The sequence below is a fragment of the Engystomops pustulosus genome, chromosome 8 (genome assembly GCF_040894005.1).
Source record: "Engystomops pustulosus chromosome 8, aEngPut4.maternal, whole genome shotgun sequence".
Taxonomy (NCBI): domain Eukaryota; kingdom Metazoa; phylum Chordata; class Amphibia; order Anura; family Leptodactylidae; genus Engystomops; species Engystomops pustulosus.
The window spans coordinates 126,132,713-126,158,801 of record NC_092418.1 but is presented as its reverse complement, the minus strand read 5'-3'; the positions used below and the strand labels follow the sequence as shown (position 1 = coordinate 126,158,801).

General features: G+C 45.9%; 1 protein-coding gene across 10 annotated transcripts in view; it reads left to right on the top strand.

Moving 5' to 3' along the window:
- FMNL2 (formin like 2) overlaps window positions 1-26,089 on the top strand; it is a 344,928-nt gene that overhangs the window by 251,315 nt on the left and 67,524 nt on the right. For 7 of the 10 annotated variants that reach the window (XM_072122505.1, XM_072122503.1, XM_072122509.1 and 4 more), the window contains exons 11-19: window positions 1,072-1,182; window positions 1,267-1,416; window positions 2,235-2,336; window positions 5,577-5,886; window positions 6,341-6,541; window positions 10,273-10,293; window positions 10,518-10,642; window positions 11,363-11,565; window positions 14,255-14,489. In XM_072122505.1, the coding sequence (XP_071978606.1) occupies window positions 1,072-1,182; window positions 1,267-1,416; window positions 2,235-2,336; window positions 5,577-5,886; window positions 6,341-6,541; window positions 10,273-10,293; window positions 10,518-10,642; window positions 11,363-11,565; window positions 14,255-14,489 (1,458 nt within the window). The remainder of the gene's footprint in view (window positions 1-1,071; window positions 1,183-1,266; window positions 1,417-2,234; window positions 2,337-5,576; window positions 5,887-6,340; window positions 6,542-10,272; window positions 10,294-10,517; window positions 10,643-11,362; window positions 11,566-14,254; window positions 14,490-26,089) is intronic. The other 3 variants (XM_072122510.1, XM_072122508.1, XM_072122511.1) reach the window with 1 other exon arrangement.

Here is a 26,089-nt window from a genome sequence, read left to right as displayed (position 1 = left end):
GGTGACATGGAGGGTGCGGGAGCAGCGACGGGTGACATGGAGGGTGCGGGAGCAGGGGAGGGTGACATGGAGGGTGCGGGAGCAGGGACGGGTGACATGGAGGGTGACATGGAGGGTGCGGGAGCAGCGACGGGTGACATGGAGGGTGCGGGAGCAGGGGAGGGTGACATGGAGGGTGCGGGAGCAGGGACGGGTGACATGGAGGGTGACATGGAGGGTGCGGGAGCAGGGACGGGTGACATGGAGGGTGACATGGAGGGTGCGGGAGCAGGGACGGGTGATGTGGAGGGTGCGGGAGCAGGGACGGGTGATGTGGAGGGTGCGGGAGCAGGGACGGGTGATGTGGAGGGTGCGGGAGCAGGGACGGGTGATGTGGAGGGTGCGGGAGCAGGGTCGGGTGACATGGAGGGTGTGGGAGCAGGGTCGGGTGACATGGAGGGTGCGGGAGCAGGGACGGGTGACATGGAGGGTGCGGGAGCAGGGACGGGTGACATGGAGGGTGCGGGAGCAGGGACGGGTGATGTGGAGGGTGCGGGAGCAGGGTCGGGTGACATGGAGGGTGCGGGAGCAGGGTCGGGTGACATGGAGGGTGCGGGAGCAGGGACGGGTGATGTGGAGGGTGCGGGAGCAGGGACGGGTGACATGGAGGGTGCGGGAGCAGGGACGGGTGACATGGAGGGTGACATGGAGGGTGCGGGAGCAGGGACGGGTGACATGGAGGGTGCGGGAGCAGGGACGGGTGATGTGGAGGGTGCGGGAGCAGGGACGGGTGATGTGGAGGGTGCGGGAGCAGGGTCGGGTGACATGGAGGGTGCGGGAGCAGGGACGGGTGATGTGGAGGGTGCGGGAGCAGGGTCGGGTGACATGGAGGGTGCGGGAGCAGGGACGGGTGATGTGGAGGGTGCGGGAGCAGGGTCGGGTGGAGGGTGCGGGAGGAGGGTGCGGGAGTAGGGTGTCGGAGGAGGGTGACATGGAGGAGGGTCGGTGGGAGGATGGTGTACGGGCTCTGGATGTGCACGACTTGCAGAATCGGTAATGAGTTAACCCCTTGTGGTCTGTGGCTCCTCACAGGTCGCCTGCATGCAGTTTATTAACATCGTCGTCCATTCTGTAGAAGACATGAATTTTCGAGTCCACCTCCAGTTCGAGTTCACCAAGTTATCCCTGGACGAGTTCCTGGATGTGAGTAACGTCTGTCTCCTCGCTGTGTCGTGTGTTTTAGGATTTGTCTCATCCCCAGTTACTTCTTTGTTCTCCTTCTGATAGAAACTGAAACACACGGAAAGCGACAAACTCCAGGTGCAGATCCAGGCGTATCTGGACAACGTGTTTGATGTGGGGGCTCTGCTGGAGGACGCCGAGACCAAGAACGCGGCTCTGGAGAGGGTGGAAGAGCTGGAGGAAAACATCTCCCACGTGAGGAACATGTCACACCTGGGGCACATGACACCGGATCCTGGGGGGCCACACAGGAGAGGATTGGGGGGCACCCTAACACGTAGATCACAGGCGCCCCAAATCACAAGCACAAGTTCCCCGATGGATTAGTGCGGTGACAGCAGAGACTTCATAGTCCATTCATTTACCTGGAAAAAGCAGCAAATGCCTTATCTTTATATCTTTATCATCTTCTATCTCTATATCTTTCTAGACCTGACATTTTGGGATGCGGTCATACCGAACGTGTTTATGGTTTTGATCATTTATTTATTTTTGCGAGTATTGGAGGAAAAGCGCGTGATTAGAAGTTTTATATTTTAGCGTGGCTGTGGCATCTTTTTATATTTGTTATCCGTGGCCTCTTCAATCAATAGTTAAAAATTTGAGTCAAAAGGGTTCTGCAGGGTGTTACCTGTAGATTCACAGGCTGTTATACTGTGCAGTAGCATTTCCCCCCTTCCACTGGGAGCAGGGGGAGGGGGAGTCAGTGTAACAACCTGTGAAGCCAAAGCACAAAGGGGCTCTGTTTACACCCTCCAGAGCCCTTCAGGCTCATTAGCATAATTATAAAAGTTGATGTTAGAAGGAAGAAGACCATGGATAACACTTATCCCACAGTCCCGGTGCCGGATCTATGGGGAATGTCCCGGATTATCAGGATGGATCGTGCTGGAAGATTTCCTCTGCTGTAGATTGTCTTACCTACAAATATTAGATAAAATGCACAACCTCATCTAATGGAAATTTTTGTAAATTTGAATACAACTAATTAACCCTTTCCTCGTTGTTCACAGCTTTCGGAGAAGCTACAAGATACAGAGAATGAAGCCATGGCCAAAATTGTAGAACTGGAAAAACAACTTATGCAAAGACATAAAGAACTGGAAATCGCTCGGGTTGGTACAATTCTGATCCCAAGTATTTCATTATCTGCAGCCGAGGCAAACAATGAGCAGATACATGGAGCACCCATCCGGCTGTGCACTCACTGACACCTAACCGGCCCGTATTGTCCTCCTCACACCTGGGACACCATCTCTGTGGTGCTCGGTCAGTGGTGCTCAGTCAGTGGTGCCCGGTCCGTGGTGCTCGGTCAGTGGTGCTCAGTCAGTGGTGCCCAGTCAGTGGTGCCCAGTCAGTGGTGCCCAGTCTGTGGTGCCCAGTCTGTGGTGCCCAGTCTGTGGTGCCCAGTCTGTGGTGCCCAGTCTGTGGTGCTCAGTCTGTGGTGCTCAGTCTGTGGTGCTCAGTCAGTGGTGCCCGGTCCGTGGTGCTCGGTCAGTGGTGCTCAGTCAGTGGTGCCCAGTCAGTGGTGCTCAGTCAGTGGTGCCCAGTCTGTGGTGCTCAGTCAGTGGTGCTCAGTCAGTGGTGCTCAGTCAGTGGTGCCCGGTCCGTGGTGCTCAGTCAGTGGTGCCCAGTCTGTGGTGCCCAGTCTGTGGTGCTCAGTCAGTGGTGCCCGGTCTGTGGTGCCCGGTCTGTGGTGCCCGGTCTGTGGTGCTTGGTCTGTGGTGTCCGGTCTGTGGTGCCCGGTCTGTGGTGCTCTCTCTGGTGCTCGGTCAGTGGTGCCCGGTCCGTGGTGCTCGGTCAGTGGTGCTCAGTCAGTGGTGCCCAGTCAGTGGTGCTCAGTCAGTGGTGCCCAGTCTGTGGTGCTCAGTCAGTGGTGCTCAGTCAGTGGTGCTCAGTCAGTGGTGCCCGGTCCGTGGTGCTCAGTCAGTGGTGCCCAGTCTGTGGTGCCCAGTCTGTGGTGCTCAGTCAGTGGTGCCCGGTCTGTGGTGCCCGGTCTGTGGTGCCCGGTCTGTGGTGCTTGGTCTGTGGTGTCCGGTCTGTGGTGCCCGGTCTGTGGTGCTCTCTCTGGTGCTCGGTCAGTGGTGCCCGGTCCGTGGTGCTCGGTCAGTGGTGCTCAGTCAGTGGTGCCCAGTCAGTGGTGCTCAGTCAGTGGTGCCCAGTCTGTGGTGCTCAGTCAGTGGTGCTCAGTCAGTGGTGCTCAGTCAGTGGTGCCCGGTCCGTGGTGCTCAGTCAGTGGTGCCCAGTCTGTGGTGCCCAGTCTGTGGTGCTCAGTCAGTGGTGCCCGGTCTGTGGTGCCCGGTCTGTGGTGCCCGGTCTGTGGTGCTTGGTCTGTGGTGTCCGGTCTGTGGTGCCCGGTCTGTGGTGCTCTCTCTGGTGCTCGGTCAGTGGTGCCCGGTCCGTGGTGCCCGGTCAGTGGTGCTCGGTCAGTGGTGCTCGGTCAGTGGTGCTCGGTCAGTGGTGCTCGGTCTGTGGTGCCCGGTCTGTGGTGCCCGGTCTGTGGTGCCCGGTCCGTGGTGCCCGGTCAGTGGTGCTCGGTCAGTGGTACTCAGTCTGTGGTGCCCGGTCAGTGGTGCCCAGTCTGTGGTGCTGTCTATGGTGTCCGGGTCTAGGGGTGCCCGGTCTCTGGTGCTTGGTCTGTGGTGTCCGGTCTGTGGTGCTGTCTATGGTGTCCGGGTCTAGGGGTGCCCGGTCTCTGGTGCTTGGTCTGTGGTGTCCGGTCTGTGGTGCTGTCTATGGTGTCCGGGTCTAGGGGTGCCCGGTCTCTGGTGCTTGGTCTGTGGTGTCCGGTCTGTGGTGCTGTCTATGGTGTCCGGGTCTAGGGGTGCCCGGTCTCTGGTGCTTGGTCTGTGGTGCCCGGTCTGTGGTGCTCTCTCTGGTGCTCGGTCAGTGGTGCCCGGTCTGTGGTGCCCGGTCTGTGGTGCCCGGTCTGTGGTGCTGTCTATGGTGTCCGGGTCTAGGGGTGCCCGGTCTCTGGTGCTTGGTCTGTGGTGTCCGGTCTGTGGTGCTGTCTATGGTGTCCGGGTCTAGGGGTGCCCGGTCTCTGGTGCTTGGTCTGTGGTGTCCGGTCTGTGGTGCCCGGTCTGTGGTGCTCTCTCTGTGGTGCTCTCTCTGGTGCCCGGTCCGTGGTGCCCGGTCCGTGGTGCCCGGTCAGTGGTGCCCGGTCAGTGGTGCCCGGTCAGTGGTGCCCGGTCAGTGGTGCCCGGTCAGTGGTGTCCGGGTCTAGGGGTGCCCGGTCTCTGGTGCTTGGTCTGTGGTGTCCGGTCTGTGGTGTCCGGTCTGTGGTGCCCGGTCTGTGGTGCTCTCTCTGTGGTGCTCTCTCTGGTGCCCGGTCCGTGGTGCCCGGTCCGTGGTGCCCGGTCCGTGGTGCCCGGTCAGTGGTGCCCGGTCAGTGGTGCCCGGTCAGTGGTGCCCGGTCAGTGGTGTCCGGGTCTAGGGGTGCCCGGTCTCTGGTGCTTGGTCTGTGGTGCTCGGTCAGTGGTGCTCGGTCTCTGGTGCTTGGTCTCTGGTGCTCTCTCTGGTGCTCGGTCTGTGGTGCCCGGTCTGTGGTGCCCGGTCTGTGGGGTCTGGGGGTGCAGGTCTCACCCTGTTGGATAAGACCCTCGGCCTCAGTCATTTCTTCTCCTCAATCTATAGTAAGAATCATAGAGATGCTATAACAAGGCTCCATCCATCGGTAACAGGAGGCTCCTATGACCTGGTGTTTTAGAGGATCAGGCACATTAAGCGGCACCTAATATCTGACCACTCAGATATGGACTACACCACCATATGGGGATACATCCAGGACCACGAAGTAGCCTCCTAGTGGTCTGAGGGCATCATGCTGCACGCTCGGGATCATGGGGTAGTCGCCTGCAATGGTTTCTAACAGTTTCTGAGCACTTGGTCCTTCAGTCCAGTTCATCTCAGTTGGGTTTAGACGGAGGGATTGTGGGGGCCACATCAGCTGAGGCGTCATTCTGTACTCCAAAGACGTCCAATAAAACTCCCCTAATACTCAGTCTATGGATGACCTATAGCACAATACTCTGAGCTTGTTATAGGTACATTGTGATGTGAATGGAGCCTTAGGTAACTATAGCAGAAGGTCTCGGGTCCAGTCATTATGGAGGCCACATCACCCGTGGCACCGCCCGTACTCCAGAGTCATCCAGTACAATGCCTATAGTAACTAGTCTACTGTACGGGGAAGCTATGGACACTATATGGAGGTCTGAGACGTGAGCATAGCCTGAGATACCTCCACTAAAACTTCTGACTGTATCTAAGCTGAGATACCTCCAGCCTAGTAACTGTTGCCACGCGTTGATGCCACTATACAATGTTTATAGGGTTTTTTCATCTCCAAACAGGAAGTCTGTAAAGATGCGAACACGCAGGTGCACTCGTTACGGAGGATGGTCAAGGAGAAAGACGAGGCCATTCAGAGACAATCCACCCTGGAGCGCAAAATCCATGAACTGGAGAAACAGGGGACCCTAAAAATACAGAAGAAACATGATGGGGACATATCTATCACACCACTAGGGGGCGCTGTGCCCTCAGGGGCAGAGTTATCAGGTGAACTATCATCCGCCTCTAGTGTCTCCCAGTCCGGAGTATCAGTACCTTCAGCAGCAACGCCGCCACTTCCACCACCTCTGCCCTCTGACCCTGGAGCAGGTAAGTGCCGTCATAGAGTTTCAGAAATAAGGGTAGAATTTATGCAAACAATTGACTTGAGTTTAATATTTTGATGGATTGACCCGTTGTCCGGATGGTTAAACTTACTTTGGCTTCGGCACCAAAATTTGGTAAATTTCGACTTCCTAGTGTTTCCAAAACAGCGCCACACCTGTTCATGTCTGGTATTACAACTCACAAGATTTGGAGGGAAAGGGCTGAACTGTAATACCCCACGCAGCCTGTGGGGGCAGCACTATGCGGAGAATAAGCAGCCATGTTTTTCTAGCCTTGTCATCACAAATCTCCAATCCTCATCTCCCCTGATATCTGCTGTCAGGTCCAACAAACCTCCCGGAGTCAGTGGATTTGGCCGATGCCAGGGATTATCTCCATGAATATTGGGTCTGTGTCGTGAAACATATTGTAACACCAAACACTTTGCTGATTTCAGTGGAAAATGGAGCCACATCATCTGTAATACCTCCTGGACCTCCAGCAGCGGCTCCTCCACCTCCTCCGCCTCCTCCGCCAGCTCCTCCCCTTCCAGGTCCTGCAGTGGAAGCGCCGATACCTCCACCTCCTCCGCCCCCAGGAGCGCCTCCTCTACCCGGAACTGCCTCACCCACAGTCATATTTCACTCAGGACTTGCAGGTAACACCCGTCACACCACGTGGCACTTTGGGGCGGATTATGTGGATTCTCAGGTTTATAAAAGACAGAAAAATGTCCTGTGCAGATTAACAATAGATCAGAAAACTACAACTAGAAAAGAGGCAAAAGAAGGCGATGGGAGACTTTATGGATCATAACACAAGCAGCGAGGCCATGCCAGGGCGCTGTGACTGGTACTAGGGCGCTGTGACTGGTACTAGGGCGCTGTGACTGGTACTAGGGCGCTGTGACTGGTACTAGGGCGCTGTGACTGGTACTAGGGCGCTGTGACTGGTACTAGGGCGCTGTGACTGGTACTAGGGCGCTGTGACTGGTACTAGGGCGCTGTGACTGGTACTAGGGCGCTGTGACTGGTACTAGGGCGCTGTGACTGGTACTAGGGCGCTGTGACTGGTACTAGGGAGCTGTGACTGGTACTAGAGCGCTGTGACTGGTACTAGGGCGCTGTGACTGGTACTAGGGCGCTGTGACTGGTACTAGGGCGCTGTGACTGGTACTAGGGCGCTGTGACCGGTACTAGGGCGCTGTGACCGGTACTAGGGCGCTGTGACTGGTACTAGGGCGCTGTGACTGGTACTAGGGAGCTGTGACTGGTACTAGGGCGCTGTGACTGGTACTAGGGCGCTGTGACTGGTACTAGGGCGCTGTGACTGGTACTAGGGCGCTGTGACTGGTACTAGGGAGCTGTGACTGGTACTAGGGAGCTGTGACTGGTACTAGAGCGCTGTGACTGGTACTAGGGAGCTGTGACTGGTACTAGGGCGCTGTGACTGGTACTAGGGCGCTGTGACTGGTACTAGGGCGCTGTGACTGGTACTAGGGCGCTGTGACTGGTACTAGGGAGCTGTGACTGGTACTAGGGAGCTGTGACTGGTGCTAGGGCGCTGTGACTGGTACTAGAGCGCTGTGACTGGTACTAGGGAGCTGTGACTGGTACTAGGGAGCTGTGACTGGTACTAGGGAGCTGTGACTGGTACTAGGGAGCTGTGACTGGTACTAGGGAGCTGTGACTGGTACTAGGGAGCTGTGACTGGTACTAGGGAGCTGTGACTGGTGCCAGGGCGCTGTGACTGGTACTAGGGCGCTGTGACTGGTACTAGGGAGCTGTGACTGGTACTAGGGAGCTGTGACTGGTACTAGGGAGCTGTGACTGGTACTAGGGAGCTGTGACTGGTACTAGGGCGCTGTGACTGGTACTAGGGCGCTGTGACTGGTACTAGAGCGCTGTGACTGGTACTAGGGAGCTGTGACTGGTACTAGGGCGCTGTGACTGGTACTAGGGAGCTGTGACTGGTACTAGGGAGCTGTGACTGGTACTAGGGCACTGTGACTGGTACTAGGGAGCTGTGACTGGTACTAGGGAGCTGTGACTGGTACTAGGGCGCTGTGACCGGTACTAGGGCGCTGTGACTGGTGCTAGGGAGCTGTGACTGGTACTAGGGAGCTGTGACTGGTACTAGGGCGCTGTGACTGGTACTAGGGAGCTGTGACTGGTACTAGGGAGCTGTGACTGGTACTAGGGCGCTGTGACTGGTACTAGGGAGCTGTGACTGGTACTAGGGAGCTGTGACTGGTACTAGGGCGCTGTGACTGGTACTAGGGCGCTGTGACTGGTACTAGGGAGCTGTGACTGGTACTAGGGCGCTGTGACTGGTACTAGGGAGCTGTGACTGGTACTAGGGAGCTGTGACTGGTACTAGGGAGCTGTGACTGGTACTAGGGCACTGTGACTGGTACTAGGGAGCTGTGACTGGTACTAGGGAGCTGTGACTGGTACTAGGGCGCTGTGACCGGTGCTAGGGCGCTGTGACCGGTGCTAGGGAGCTGTGACTGGTACTAGGGAGCTGTGACTGGTACTAGGGCGCTGTGACTGGTACTAGGGAGCTGTGACTGGTACTAGGGAGCTGTGACTGGTACTAGGGAGCTGTGACTGGTACTAGGGAGCTGTGACTGGTACTAGGGAGCTGTGACTGGTACTAGGGAGCTGTGACTGGTACTAGGGCGCTGTGACTGGTACTAGGGCGCTGTGACTGGTACTAGGGAGCTGTGACTGGTACTAGGGAGCTGTGACTGGTACTAGGGAGCTGTGACTGGTACTAGGGAGCTGTGACTGGTACTAGGGAGCTGTGACTGGTACTAGGGAGCTGTGACTGGTACTAGGGAGCTGTGACTGGTACTAGGGAGCTGTGACTGGTACTAGGGCGCTGTGACTGGTACTAGGGAGCTGTGACTGGTACTAGGGAGCTGTGACTGGTACTAGGGAGCTGTGACTGGTACTAGGGAGCTGTGACTGGTACTAGGGAGCTGTGACTGGTACTAGGGAGCTGTGACTGGTACTAGGGAGCTGTGACTGGTACTAGGGAGCTGTGACTGGTACTAGGGCGCTGTGACTGGTACTAGGGCGCTGTGACTGGTACTAGGGCGCTGTGACTGGTACTAGGGCGCTGTGACTGGTACTAGGGCGCTGTGACTGGTACTAGGGAGCTGTGACTGGTACTAGGGCGCTGTGACTTATGCTGGGGGGAGACTCGTGCTCGGGGGAGACTCGTGCTCGGGGGAGACTCGTACTCAGACTCATCTATAGCTTATTCTATACATGACACTGTACATCCAGATTCTATGTAATGCTTCATAAAACTTTCAGTTTCCCCCTTTTTATATTGTAATAATGCATGACCCCCCCCCCCAATCCGATTCTGCGCACGTGGGGGCGGGGGTAAGGGTTTAGTGTCTCTGCAGCGCCTCCAGAGGAGACACCGAGCATTACAGGAGACACCGGGCATTACAGGAGACAGCGGGCATTACAGGAGACACCGAGCATTACAGGAGACACCGAGCATTACAGGAGACAGCGGGCATTACAGGAGACAGCGGGCATTACAGGAGACAGCGGGCATTACAGGAGACACCGAGCATTACAGGAGACACCGAGCATTACAGGAGACACCGAGCATTACAGGAGACAGCGAGCATTACAGGAGACACCGGGCATTACAGGAGACACCGGGCATTACAGGAGACACCGAGCATTACAGGAGACACCGGGCATTACAGGAGACACCGGGCATTACAGGAGACACCGAGCATTACAGGAGACACCGAGCATTACAGGAGACACCGAGCATTACAGGAGACACGGGGCATTACAGGGGCAATTTGGGGTTGTAAATTTCATGCCAATCTGGGGGCAGAGATGAACCAACCAAAATGTGCACGAAAACTTTCTGTAACGTCTCGTAGTTATTTCTGTTGGTTTCCTGATGTACAAGTTGTGGTTCCCAGCCATCGGCTATGGTGTAAGTAAGAGTATAATTACCCTACAGCACCCCCGCAGGAGGAATGGAGTATTACACTGTCCATGGCCGGTGCGTGTGATGCATGGACATACGGGGTCCTCCAGAGCCAGAGAATGGATGGAGAGCCCTCGTCTGTCTCCTCTGGGCTATTGTCAAAGACGACGACCTACCTGCAGTGTCAGGACATTCTGTGTTAGTGACATTGGATTAAGAGATTAGTTTATTGCTTCTAAATCCTAATCTGGGCCTGAGCCCGCGACAGATTAATGTCATTGTATATAGGAAGAGACATCCTAATAGGAAACGGGATCATGACTGGAAGACGTGGAGAGACATTGTGTATTAACCCTTGTTGTACTGTGTATATAACCTATGACACTTACCTCTCTCCTTGTTTTTACGCTTCCACTAAAGACGGGCCGATCAAGCTGTTCTGTAGGTTTCCTGTGTTTTAAGCTCCTCCTCTTCCTGTCCGCTGCATGTCACTTCCTGTACCTCATTCTCCACCTATCACGACATCTCTCATTGGAATAAGCCTTCATCATTATCGGGGATCTCTCCATCCTATGGATTATACTTGTATTGTGTAGATTATTTACTATTACGTCATCATTCACATTATTCACTTATTGTGTCCGGTTTTGTTACTTTGTCCTCAGCTGTGAAAATTAAGAAGCCAATCAAGACAAAGTTCAGGATGCCGGTGTTCAACTGGGTCGCTCTCAAACCCAACCAGATCAACGGCACCGTCTTCAATGAGATCGATGATGAACGGATACTGGAGGTAAAGGGGGGCGGCCATGACAGGATGGGGGTCTCCATGTCACTCCTTAGTATTCCCGAGTATTGGCTTCATTACTCATCATGGATATTTTACTTCGCAAGTATCAAACGTTAAATGTAATTGTCGCCGTTTTGATCAGTGGGGGTGCAGGTGCTGAGACCCCATTGGTTGCCAAATATAGGACAGAAGAGCTCAAGGGGGTTTAAAAGGGTTGCTCCAACTTTGATTGTTAATCTGATTGGTGAGGGTCCGACTGATGGGAACGCCTCCAGTCACGAGAACGGGACCCTCATACTGCCCAGGATCGGGGTTCTCTGTAAGTGAGGGAAGTGCTCGCTCCAGCCGGCGTCCTGACAGTCCATTCAGTACTTTGCTGCTTCCTCCGACACCCCAGAGAGCGGCCAAATCTCCAGCTCTCCCATAGTATTGAGTGAAGCAGCAGGACTCGGGCTCATCCTCCCCTTCATTCGGATACTTAGAATGGGATTCCCGCTCTCACAAAGGGCAGGGGTTCCACCCCACAGATCAAACTGTTATGTGTAATAATTGCCCCAGGACCAAGCCCAAACCACCCATTATAAGGTAGGTCTCTGCACAGATTGTCATAATATTTGGGGGTCTGTTGCCTCCCTCAGTCTCTGCATTACACACCCCAGTGTCTGCACATTATCATCTACATGGAAAGTGTTAAAAACAACTTGATGGCATTTCTCTTCTTAGGACATAAATGTTGATGAATTTGAAGAAATCTTCAAGACAAAAGCCCAAGGTCCGGCCATGGATGTCACATCCAGCAAGCAGAAGGCGGCACCTAAAGGCTCCACCAAGGTGACACTACTGGAGGCAAACAGGGCCAAAAACCTGGCCATCACCCTGAGGAAAGCGGGGAAGAGCTCGGAGGAGATCTGCCGAGCCATCCAGCAGTAAGTAGTCACACAGATTGGTGCAGGTCCTCGTATGCCACTTACTGATATTTTCCATGTCTGACTTGGCAGTGACGCATATTAAATGATTACTAGACGCTACAATTAGAGCATGTGCACACTTGGCTGAGCCTGCATGTGTCTGCTAGTTGGAGGGAATAGCTGTGTGCATCTATAGAGCCACATACAGGAAAGGTCACCACATAATCATTCTGGGACTTTATATCCCAGTGGAAACCGTTGCTCATCCCTCTCCGTCCCTCTCCATCCCTCTCCATCCCTCTCCGTCCCTCTCCATCCCTCTCCATCCCTCTCCATCCCTCTCCATCCCTCTCCATCCCTCTCCGTCCCTCTCCATCCCTCTCCGTCCCTCTCCATCCCTCTCCATCCCTCTCCATCCCTCTCCGTCCCTCTCCATCCATCTCCATCCCTCTCCGTCCCTCTCCATCCATCTGCGTCCCTCTCCGTCCCTCTCCATCCCTTTCCGTCCCTCTCCGTCCCTCTCCATCCCTCTCCGTCCATCTCTGTCCCTCTCCGTCCCTCTCCATCCCTCTCCATCCCTCTCTGTCCCTCTCTGTCCCTCTCCGTCCCTCTCCGTCCCTCTCCGTCCCTCTCCGTCCCTCTCTGTCCCTCTCTGTCCCTCTCTGTCCCTCTCCATCCCTCTCCATCCCTTTCCGTCCATCTCTGTCCCTCTCTGTCCCTCTCTGTCCATCTCTGTCCCTCTCCGTCCCTCTCCGTCCATCTCTGTCCCTCTCCGTCCCTCTCCGTCCCTCTCTGTCCCTCTCCGTCCCTCTCCATCCCTCTCCATCCCTTTCCGTCCCTCTCCGTCCATCTCCGTCCCTCTCCGTCCCTCTCTGTCCCTCTCCGTCCCTCTCCGTCCCTCTCCATCCATCTCCGTCCCTCTCCATCCCTCTCCGTCCCTCTCCGTCCCTCTCCGTCCCTCTCCATCCCTCTCCGTCCCTCTCCGTCCCTCTCCGTCCCTCTCCGTCCCTCTCCATCCATCTCCGTCCCTCTCCATCCCTCTCCATCCCTTTCCGTCCCTCTCTGTCCCTTTCCGTCCCTCTCCGTCCCTCTCCGTCCCTCTCCGTCCCTCTCCGTCCCTCTCCGTCCCTCTCCGTCCCTCTCCGTCCCTCTCCGTCCCTCTCCGTCCCTCTCTGTCCCTCTCTGTCCCTCTCTGTCCCTCTCCGTCCCTCTCCGTCCCTCTCCGTCCCTCTCCGTCCCTCTCCGATTCTCTCCGTCCCTCTCCGTCCCTCTCCGTCCCTCTCCATCTCTCTCCATCCCTCTCCATCCCTCTCCGATTCTCTCCGTCCCTCTCCGTCCCTCTCCGTCCCTCTCCATCTCTCTCCGATTCTCTCCATCCCTCTCTGTCCCTCTCCGTCCCTCTCTGTCCCTCTCTGTCCCTCTCCGTCCCTCTCCGTCCCTCTCCGTCCCTCTCCGATTCTCTCCGTCCCTCTCCGTCCCTCTCCGTCCCTCTCCATCTCTCTCCATCCCTCTCCATCCCTCTCCGATTCTCTCCGTCCCTCTCCGTCCCTCTCCGTCCCTCTCCATCTCTCTCCATCCCTCTCCATCCCTCTCCGATTCTCTCCGTCCCTCTCCGTCCCTCTCCGATTCTCTCCGTCCCTCTCCGATTCTCTCCGTCCCTCTCCGATTCTCTCCGTCCCTCTCCGTCCCTCTCCGTCCCTCTCCATCTCTCTCCATCCCTCTCCATCCCTCTCCGATTCTCTCCGTCCCTCTCCGTCCCTCTCCATCTTTCTCCATCCCTCTCCGATTCTCTCCATCTCTCTCCATCCCTCTCCGTCCTTCTCCATCCCTCTCCGTCCCGATAACACGATGAAGTGAAGCGTCTCCTAATCAATAATCTCCCCTCTCCGGGTTTTGCCTCTTCCAGACTCATCGTCTCTACTAGGAAAGATCCGTGACTGCGGCTTGTGTTTGACGTCTGGGTTTTCCTTTGTTTCAGGACAACAATGGAGGGTGATAGATTTGGAAGCAGTCGCGCCCTCCCCCACCTGTGCTGATATATCGCCCTCCTGGGGCCACTCCCTATCTTCTGCTTAGTCCATACAATGATTTGTCCCTTCTGGTGCCTCTGTATTGGCTTCAGAACTACAACTCCCAGCATGGGGGGAGTGGATGGGGGTTGTGGATCTGGGGAGCTTAAAGGGGTTAAGAAACATGGCGGCTCCCTTCCAAAAGCAGCGCCACACCTGACCAGGGTTTGTCATTGCAGGTGATTTGTATAAATGGGGCAAAGGTGCAGTACCAGGCACTACCAATGGTCAGAGGTGGCGCTGCCTATGGAAGGAGCAGTCAGGTTTTCCAAATTCTGGGCTGCCCCTTCAAAGCTCTGAGGTTACCTGATGAGACCCCGTGACTGTGTGATGTACAGAATAGACCACGCCCCCCCCAGCGCCCCTCCCCAGGTGTAGAGGGCCTTTCACCTCTCCTGATGATTCTAGAGCCTTACACTATTCCTCTGTTATTCCTCCTGGAAATGTATGAATAATTATACAAGCGGGTGTTACTATTACCCTTCTGTATTGTCCATGTTCCTACATAACCAGGAAATCCCAAACTGTGACAAAGGTAACACCCACTTGTCTATTCATCCGTCCACTTCCAGGAGGAATAACAGAGGAGCGCAGGATACAAGACGCACTCAAGTCTTTTCTCTTCTTCTCCATCTCAGGTTTGATCTGAAAACGTTACCTGTGGATTTTGTGGAGTGTCTGATGCGGTTTATGCCCACGGAGGCGGAAGTCAAGCTCTTGCGTCAGTACGAGCGGGAGAAGAAACCTCTGGAGAACATCTCGGATGAGGATCGCTTCATGATGCAGTTCAGTAAGATCGAGAGGCTGATGCAGAAGATGACCATCATGGCCTTCATCGGGAACTTCAACGAGAGCCTCCAGATGCTGACGCCGGTGAGGGCCGAGGCGCAGGGAACCTGCCATCGTTATCAGTGCGATTTATAGGGAACCTGTCAGCAGTAATGGACCTAATAACCACTAGCAGTGTGTGGTCAGGCAGCCGGTCACCTTCCAGATTGTGTCTTTCATGGTCCAGTGCGGCGGCATCATCACCAAAATCTACTTTGAAGTCCAGGAGGCAGAGAGTTTATCACTGAAGTCCAGCTCTCCCTGCCTCAGAGACATCACTAACCAGATCTCCTGAAGTCCAGTGCATGATGCCAGTCACAGAGGAGGAGACGCACTGACCTTGACTTCAGTGATAAACTCTCCGCCTCCTTGACTCCGAAAATTGCACCACAACAGCAGTCAGAAAAATAGAAGCCCCGGAAAAGTGTCGGATTCACAAGCGGCAACAGAAACAGAAGGAAAAGCACAAAACTCGTGTCAGCGACTTCATAAATAAGGCGCAAAAGGCGAAGTGAAAATACGTGACTCCCAGCGTCACAGATCCAGGGCCCGGGCAAGAGAAAGCCACCGAGAGGGGAATCACATGCCGCACCCATATCCGGGACACGCTGCACCCATGTACAGGACACGCTGCACCCATGTACAGGACACGCTGCACCCATGTACAGGACACGCTGCACCCATATACAGGACACGCTGCACCCATGTACAGGACACGCTGCACCCATATACAGGACACGCTGCACCCATGTACAGGACACGCCGCACCCATATACAGACCACGCTGCACCCATATACAGGACACGCTGCACCCATATACAGACCACGCTGCACCCATGTACAGACCACGCTGCACCCATATACAGGACACGCTGCACCCATATACAGGACACGCTGCACCCATATACGGGACACGCTGCACCCATGTACAGGACACGCTGCACCCATATACAGGACACGCTGCACCCATATACAGACCACGCTGCACCCATATACAGGACACGCTGCACCCATGTACAGACCACGCTGCACCCATATACAGGACACGCTGCACCCATGTACAGACCACGCTGCACCCATATACAGACCACGCTGCACCCATGTACAGACCACGCTGCACCCATATACAGGACACGCTGCACCCATGTACAGACCACGCTGCACCCATATACAGACCACGCTGCACCCATGTACAGACCACGCTGCACCCATATACAGGACACGCTGCACCCATATACAGGACACGCTGCACCCATATACGGGACACGCTGCACCCATATACAGGATACGCTGCACCCATATACAGGACACGCCGCACCCATATACAGGACACGCCGCACCCATATACAGGACACGCCGCACCCATGTACAGACCACGCTGCACCCATATACAGGACACGCTGCACCCATATACAGGACACGCTGCACCCATATACAGGACACGCTGCACCCATATACAGACCACGCTGCACCCATACAAAGGACACGCTGCACCCATATACAGGACACGCCGCACCCATATACAGACCACGCTGCACCCATGCAAAGGACACGCTGCGCCCATATACAGGACACGCTGCGCCCATATACAGGACACGCTGCACCCATATACAGGACACGCTGCGCCCATATACAGGACACGCTGCACCCATATACAGGACACGCTGCACCCATATACAGGACACGCTGCACCCATATACAGGACACGCTGCACCCATATACAGGACACGCTGCACCCATATACAGGACACGCTGCACCCATATACAGGACACGCTGCACCCATATACAGGACACGCTGCGCCCATATACAGGACACGCTGCACCCATATACAGGACACGCTGCACCCATATACAGGACACGCTGCACCCATATACAGGACACGCTGCACCCATATACAGGACACGCTGCGCCCATATACAGGACACGCTGCACCCATATACAGGACACGCTGCGCCCATATACAGGACACGCTGCGCCCATATACAGGACACGCTGCACCCATGTACAGACCACGCTGCACCCATATACAGGACACGCTGCACCCATATACAGCACACGCTGCACCCATACAAAGGACACGCTGCACCCATATACAGGACACGCCGCACCCATATACAGACCACGCTGCACCCATATACAGACCACGCTGCACCCATATACAGGACACGCCGCGCCCATATACAGGACAGTAACAGTATGAATGTATGTGTATGGATGTTATTTAAATGTATTATTGTACGAGTGTAAATGTATGAATGTTTGGTGTCTATTTAGAGAAGAGCAGAGTATAGATAGGATATAGTACTGTATATGTATGGATGTGACTGTATATATGAATAGTACTGTATATGTATGGATGTGACTGTATATATGAATAGTACTGTATATGTATGGATGTGACTGTATATATATGAATAGTACTGTATATGTATGGATGTGACTGTATAGATATGAATAGTACTGTATATGTATGGATGTGACTGTATATATGAATAGTACTGTATATGTATGAATGTGACTGTATAGATATGAATAGTACTGTATATGTATGGATGTGACTGTATAGATATGAATAGTACTGTATATGTATGGATGTGACTGTATATATGAATAGTACTGTATATGTATGGATGTGACTGTATAGATATGAATAGTACTGTATATGTATGGATGTGACTGTATAGATATGAATAGTACTGTATATGTATGGATGTGACTGTATAGATATGAATAGTACTGTATATGTATGGATGTGACTGTATATATATGAATAGTACTGTATATGTATGGATGTGACTGTATAGATATGAATAGTACTGTATATGTATGGATGTGACTGTATAGATATGAATAGTACTGTATATGTATGGATGTGACTGTATATATATGAATAGTACTGTATATGTATGGATGTGACTGTATAGATATGAATAGTACTGTATATGTATGAATGTGACTATATATATGAATAGTACTGTATATGTATGGATGTGACTGTATAGATATGAATAGTACTGTATATGTATGGATGTGAGTGTATAGATATGAATAGTACTGTATATGTATGGATGTGACTGTATAGATATGAATAGTACTGTATATGTATGGATGTGACTGTATATATGAATAGTACTGTATATGTATGGATGTGACTGTATATATGAATAGTACTGTATATGTATGGATGTGACTGTATATATGAATAGTACTGTATATGTATGGATGTGACTGTATAGATATGAATAGTACTGTATATGTATGGATGTGAGTGTATAGATATGAATAGTACTGTATATGTATGGATGTGACTGTATAGATATGAATAGTACTGTATATGTATGGATGTGACTGTATATATGAATAGTACTGTATATGTATGGATGTGACTGTATAGATATGATATAGTACTGTATATGTATGGATGTGACTGTATAGATATGAATAGTACTGTATATGTATGGATGTGACTGTATATATGAATAGTACTGTATATGTATGGATGTGACTGTATATATGAATAGTACTGTATATGTATGGATGTGACTGTATATATATGAATAGTACTGTATATGTATGGATGTGACTGTATAGATATGAATAGTACTGTATATGTATGGATGTGACTGTATATATGAATAGTACTGTATATGTATGGATGTGACTGTATATATGAATAGTACTGTATATGTATAGATGTGACTGTATAGATATGAATAGTACTGTATATGTATGGCTGTGACTGTATATATGAATATTACTGTATATGTATGGATGTGACTGTATAGATATGAATAGTACTGTATATGTATGGATGTGACTATATATATATGAATAGTACTGTATATGTATGGATGTGACTGTATATATGAATAGTACTGTATATGTATGGATGTGACTGTGAATATATAAATAGTACTGTATATGTATGAATATGACTGTATATATGAATAGTACTGTATATGTATGGATGTGACTGTATATATGAATAGTACTGTATATGTATGGATGTGACTGTATATATGAATAGTACTGTATATGTATGGATGTGACTGTATATATGAATAGTACTGTATATGTATGGATGTGACTGTATATATGAATAGTACTGTATATGTATGGATGTGACTGTATATATGAATATTACTGTATATGTATGGATGTGACTGTATAGATATGAATAGTACTGTATATGTATGGATGTGACTATATATATATGAATAGTACTGTATATGTATGGATGTGACTGTATATATGAATAGTACTGTATATGTATGGATGTGACTGTATATATGAATAGTACTGTATATGTATGGATGTGACTGTATAGATATGAATAGTACTGTATATGTATGGACGTGACTGTATATATGAATATTACTGTATATGTATGGATGTGACTGTATAGATATGAATAGTACTGTATATGTATGGATGTGACTGTATATATGAATAGTACTGTATATGTATGGATGTGACTGTATATATGAATAGTACTGTATATGTATGAATATGACTGTATATATGAATAGTACTGTATATGTATGGATGTGACTGTATATATGAATAGTACTGTATATGTATGGATGTGACTGTAGATATGAATAGTACTGTATATGTATGGATGTCACTGTATATATGAATATTACTGTATATGTATGGATGTGACTGTATAGATATGAATAGTACTGTATATGTATGGATGTGACTGTATATATGAATAGTACTGTATATGTATGGATGTGACTGTATATATGAATAGTACTGTATATGTATGGATGTGACTGTATATATGAATAGTACTGTATATGTATGGATGTGACTGTATATATGAATAGTACTGTATATGTATGGATGTGACTGTATATATGAATAGTACTGTATATGTATGGATGTGACTGTATATATGAATAGTACTGTATATGTATGGATGTCACTGTATATATGAATAGTACTGTATATGTATGGATGTCACTGTATATATGAATAGTACTGTATATGTATGCATGTGACTGTATATATGAATAGTACTGTATATGTATGCATGTGACTGTATATATGAATAGTACTGTATATGTATGGATGTGACTGTATATATGAATAGTACTGTATATGTATGGATGTGACTGTATAGATATGAATAGTACTGTATATGTATGAATGTGACTGTATAGATACGAATAGTACTGTATATGTATGGATGTGACTGTATAGATATGATATAGTACTGTATATGTATGGATGTGACTGTATAGATATGAATAGTACTGTATATGTATGGATGTGACTGTATAGATATGAATAGTACTGTATATGTATGGATGTGACTGTATATATGAATAGTACTGTATATGTATGGATATGACTGTATAGATATGAATAGTACTGTATATGTATGGATGTGACTGTATAGATATGAATAGTACTGTATATGTATGGATGTGACTGTATAGATATGAATAGTACTGTATATGTATGGATGTGACTATATATATATATATATATATATATATATATATATATGAATAGTACTGTATATGTATGGATGTGACTGTATAGATATGAATAGTACTGTATATGTATGAATGTGACTGTATAGATACGAATAGTACTGTATATGTATGGATGTGACTGTATAGATATGATATAGTACTGTATATGTATGGATGTGACTGTATAGATATGAATAGTACTGTATATGTATGGATGTGACTGTATAGATATGAATAGTACTGTATATGTATGGATGTGACTGTATATATGAATAGTACTGTATATGTATGGATATGACTGTATAGATATGAATAGTACTGTATATGTATGGATGTGACTGTATAGATATGAATAGTACTGTATATGTATGGATGTGACTGTATAGATATGAATAGTACTGTATATGTATGTATGTGACTATATATATATATATATATATATATATATATATATGAATAGTACTGTATATGTATGGATGTGACTGTATAGATATGAATAGTACTGTATATGTATGGATATGACTGTATAGATATGAATAGTACTGTATATGTATGGATGTGACTGTATAGATATGAATAGTACTGTATATGTATGGATGTGACTGTATAGATATGAATAGTACTGTATATGTATGGATGTGACTATATATATATGAATAGTACTGTATATGTATGGATGTGACTGTATAGATATGAATAGTACTGTATATGTATGGATGTGACTGTATAGATATGAATAGTACTGTATATGTATGGATGTGACTGTATAGATATGAATAGTACTGTATATGTATGGATGTGACTGTATAGATATGATATAGTACTGTATATGTATGGATGTGACTGTATATATGAATAGTACTGTATATGTATGGATGTGACTGTATAGATATGAATAGTACTGTATATGTATGGATTTGACTGTATATATGAATAGTACTGTATATGTATGGATGTGACTGTATATATGAATAGTACTGTATATGTATGGATGTGACTGTATAGATATGAATAGTACTGTATATGTATGGATGTGACTGTATAGATATGATATAGTACTGTATATGTATGGATGTGACTGTAGATATGATATAGTACTGTATATGTATAGATGTGACTGTATATATGAATAGTACTGTATATGTATGGATGTGACTGTATAGATATGAATATTACTGTATATGTATGAATGTGACTGTATAGATATGAATAGTACTGTATATGTATGGATGTGACTGTATAGATATGAATATTACTGTATATGTATGGATGTTACTGTATAGATATGAATAGTACTGTATATGTATGGATGTGACTGTATATATGAATAGTACTGTATATGTATGGATGTGACTGTATATATGAATAGTACTGTATATGTATGGATGTGACTGTATATATGAATAGTACTGTATATGTATGGATGTGACTGTATAGATATGATATAGTACTGTATATGTATGGATGTGACTGTATATATGAATAGTACTGTATATGTATGGATGTGACTGTATAGATATGAATAGTACTGTATATGTATGGATGTGACTGTATATATGAATAGTACTGTATATGTATGGATGTGACTGTATAGATATGATATAGTACTGTATATGTATGGATGTGACTGTATATATGAATAGTACTGGATATGTATGGATGTGACTGTATAGATATGAATAGTACTGTATATGTATGGATGTGACTGTATAGATATGAATAGTACTGTATATGTATGGATGTGACTGTATAGATATGAATAGTACTGTATATGTATGGATGTGACTGTATATATGAATAGTACTGTATATGTATGGATGTGACTGTATAGATATGATATAGTACTGTATATGTATGGATGTGACTGTATAGATATGAATAGTACTGTATATGTATGAATGTGACTGTATAGATATGATATAGTACTGTATATGTATGGATGTGACTGTATAGATATGAATAGTACTGTATATGTATGGATGTGACTGTATAGATATGATATAGTACTGTATATGTATGGATGTGACTGTATATATGAATAGTACTGTATATGTATGGATGTGACTGTATATATGAATAGTACTGTATACGTATGGATGTGACTGTAGATATGATATAGTACTGTATATGTATAGATGTGACTGTATATATGAATAGTACTGTATATGTATGGATGTGACTGTATATATGAATAGTACTGTATATGTATGGATGTGACTGTATATATGAATAGTACTGTATATGTATGGATGTCACTATATATATGAATAGTACTGTATATGTATGGATGTGACTGTATATATGAATAGTACTGTATATGTATGGATGTGACTGTATATATGAATAGTACTGTATATGTATGGATGTGACTGTATAGATATGAATAGTACTGTATATGTATGGATGTGACTGTATAGATATGATATAGTACTGTATATGTATGGATGTGACTGTATAGATATGATATAGTACTGTATATGTATGAATGTGACTATATATATGAATAGTACTGTATATGTATGGATGTGACTGTATAGATATGAATAGTACTGTATATGTATGGATGTGACTGTATAGATTTGAATAGTACTGTATATGTATGGATGTGACTATATATATATATGAATAGTACTGTATATGTATGGATGTGAGTGTATAGATATGAATAGTACTGTATATGTATGGATGTGACTGTATAGATATGAATAGTACTGTATATGTATGGATGTGACTGTATAGATATGATATAGTACTGTATATGTATGAATGTGACTATATATATGAATAGTACTGTATATGTATGGATGTGACTGTATATATGAATAGTACTGTATATGTATGGATGTGACTGTATATATGAATAGTACTGTATATGTATGGATGTGACTGTATATATGAATAGTACTGTATATGTATGGATGTGACTGTATATATGAATAGTACTGTATATGTATGGATGTGACTGTATATATATGAATAGTACTGTATATGTATAGATGTGACTGTATAGATATGAATAGTACTGTATATGTATGGATGTGACTGTATATATGAATAGTACTGTATATGTATGGATGTGACTATATATATATGAATAGTACTGTATATGTATGGATGTGACTGTATAGATATGAATAGTACTGTATATGTATGGATGTGACTGTATAGATATGATATAGTACTGTATATGTATGAATGTGACTATATATATGAATAGTACTGTATATGTATGGATGTGACTGTATAGATATGAATAGTACTGTATATGTATGGATGTGAGTGTATAGATATGAATAGTACTGTATATGTATGGATGTGACTATATATATATGAATAGTACTGTATATGTATGGATGTGAGTGTATAGATATGAATAGTACTGTATATGTATGGATGTGACTGTATAGATATGAATAGTACTGTATATGTATGGATGTGACTGTATATATGAATAGTACTGTATATGTATGGATGTGACTGTATAGATATGATATAGTACTGTATATGTATGGATGTGACTGTATATATGAATAGTACTGTATATGTATGGATGTGACTGTATAGATATGAATAGTACTGTATATGTATGGATGTGACTGTATAGATATGAATAGTACTGTATATGTATGGATGTGACTGTATAGATATGATATAGTACTGTATATGTATGGATGTGACTGTATAGATATGAATAGTACTGTATATGTATGGATGTGACTATATATATGAATAGTACTGTATATGTATGGATGTGACTGTATATATGAATAGTACTGTATATGTATGGATGTGACTGTATATATGAATAGTACTGTATATGTATGGATGTGACTGTATAGATATGAATAGTACTGTATATGTATGGATGTGACTGTATATATGAATAGTACTGTATATGTATGGATGTGACTGTATATATGAATAGTACTGTATATGTATGAATGTGACTGTATAGATATGATATAGTACTGTATATGTATGGATGTGACTGTAGATATGATATAGTACTGTATATGTATAGATGTGACTGTATATATGAATAGTACTGTATATGTATGGATGTGACTGTATAGATATGAATATTACTGTATATGTATGGATGTGACTGTATAGATATGAATAGTACTGTATATGTATGGATGTGACTGTATAGATATGAATAGTACTGTATATGTATGGATGTGACTGTATAGATATGAATAGTACTGTATATGTATGGATGTGACTGTATATATGAATAGTACTGTATATGTATGGATGTGACTGTATATATGAATAGTACTGTATATGTATGGATGTGACTGTATAGATATGATATAGTACTGTATATGTATGGATGTGACTGTAGATATGAATAGTACTGTATATGTATGGATGTGACTGTATAGATATGAATAGTACTGTATATGTATGGATGTGACTGTATAGATATGAATAGTACTGTATATGTATGGATGTGACTGTATAGATATGAATAGTACTGTATATGTATGGCTGTGACTGTATATATGAATAGTACTGTATATGTATGGATGTGACTGTATAGATATGAATAGTACTGTATATGTATGGCTGTGACTGTATATATGAATAGTACTGTATATGTATGGATGTGACTGTATAGATATGAATAGTACTGTATATGTATGGATGTGACTGTATAGATATGAATAGTACTGTATATGTATGGATGTGACTGTATAGATATGAATAGTACTGTATATGTATGGATGTGACTGTATAGATATGAATAGTACTGTATATGTATGGATGTGACTGTATAGATATGAATAGTACTGTATATGTATGGCTGTGACTGTATATATGAATAGTACTGTATATGTATAGATGTGACTGTATAGATATGAATAGTACTGTATATGTATGAATGTGACTGTATAGATATGAATAGTACTGTATATGTATGGCTGTGACTGTATATATGAATAGTACTGTATATGTATGGATGTGACTGTATATATGAATACTACTGTATATGTATAGATGTGACTGTATATATGAATAGTACTGTATATGTATGGATGTGACTGTATATATGAATAGTACTGTATATGTATGGATGTGACTGTATATATGAATAGTACTGTATATGTATGGATGTGACTGTATAGATATGAATAGTACTGTATATGTATGGATGTGACTGTATAGATATGAATAGTACTGTATATGTATGGATGTGACTGTATAGATATGATATAGTACTGTATATGTATGGATGTGACTGTATATATGAATAGTACTGTATATGTATGGATGTGACTGTATATATGAATAGTACTGTATATGTATAGATGTGACTGTATATATGAATAGTACTGTATATGTATGGATGTGACTGTATAGATATGAATAGTACTGTATATGTATGGATGTGACTGTATAGATATGAATAGTACTGTATATGTATGGCTGTGACTGTATATATGAATAGTACTGTATATGTATGGATGTGACTGTATATATGAATAGTACTGTATATGTATGGATGTGACTGTATATATGAATAGTACTGTATATGTATGGATGTGACTGTATAGATATGAATAGTACTGTATATGTATGGATGTGACTATATATATGAATAGTACTGTATATGTATGGATGTGACTATATATATGAATAGTACTGTATATGTATGGATGTGACTGTATAGATATGAATAGTACTGTATATGTATGGATGTGACTGTATAGATATGAATAGTACTGTATATGTATGGATGTGACTGTATAGATATGAATAGTACTGTATATGTATGGCTGTGACTGTATATATGAATAGTACTGTATATGTATGGATGTGACTGTATATATGAATAGTACTGTATATGTATGGATGTGACTGTATATATGAATAGTACTGTATATGTATGGATGTGACTGTATATATGAATAGTACTGTATATGTATGGATGTGACTGTATAGATATGAATAGTACTGTATATGTATGGATGTGACTATATATATGAATAGTACTGTATATGTATGGATGTGACTATATATATGAATAGTACTGTATATGTATGGATGTGACTGTATAGATATGAATAGTACTGTATATGTATGGATGTGACTGTATAGATATGAATAGTACTGTATATGTATGGATGTGACTGTATAGATATGAATA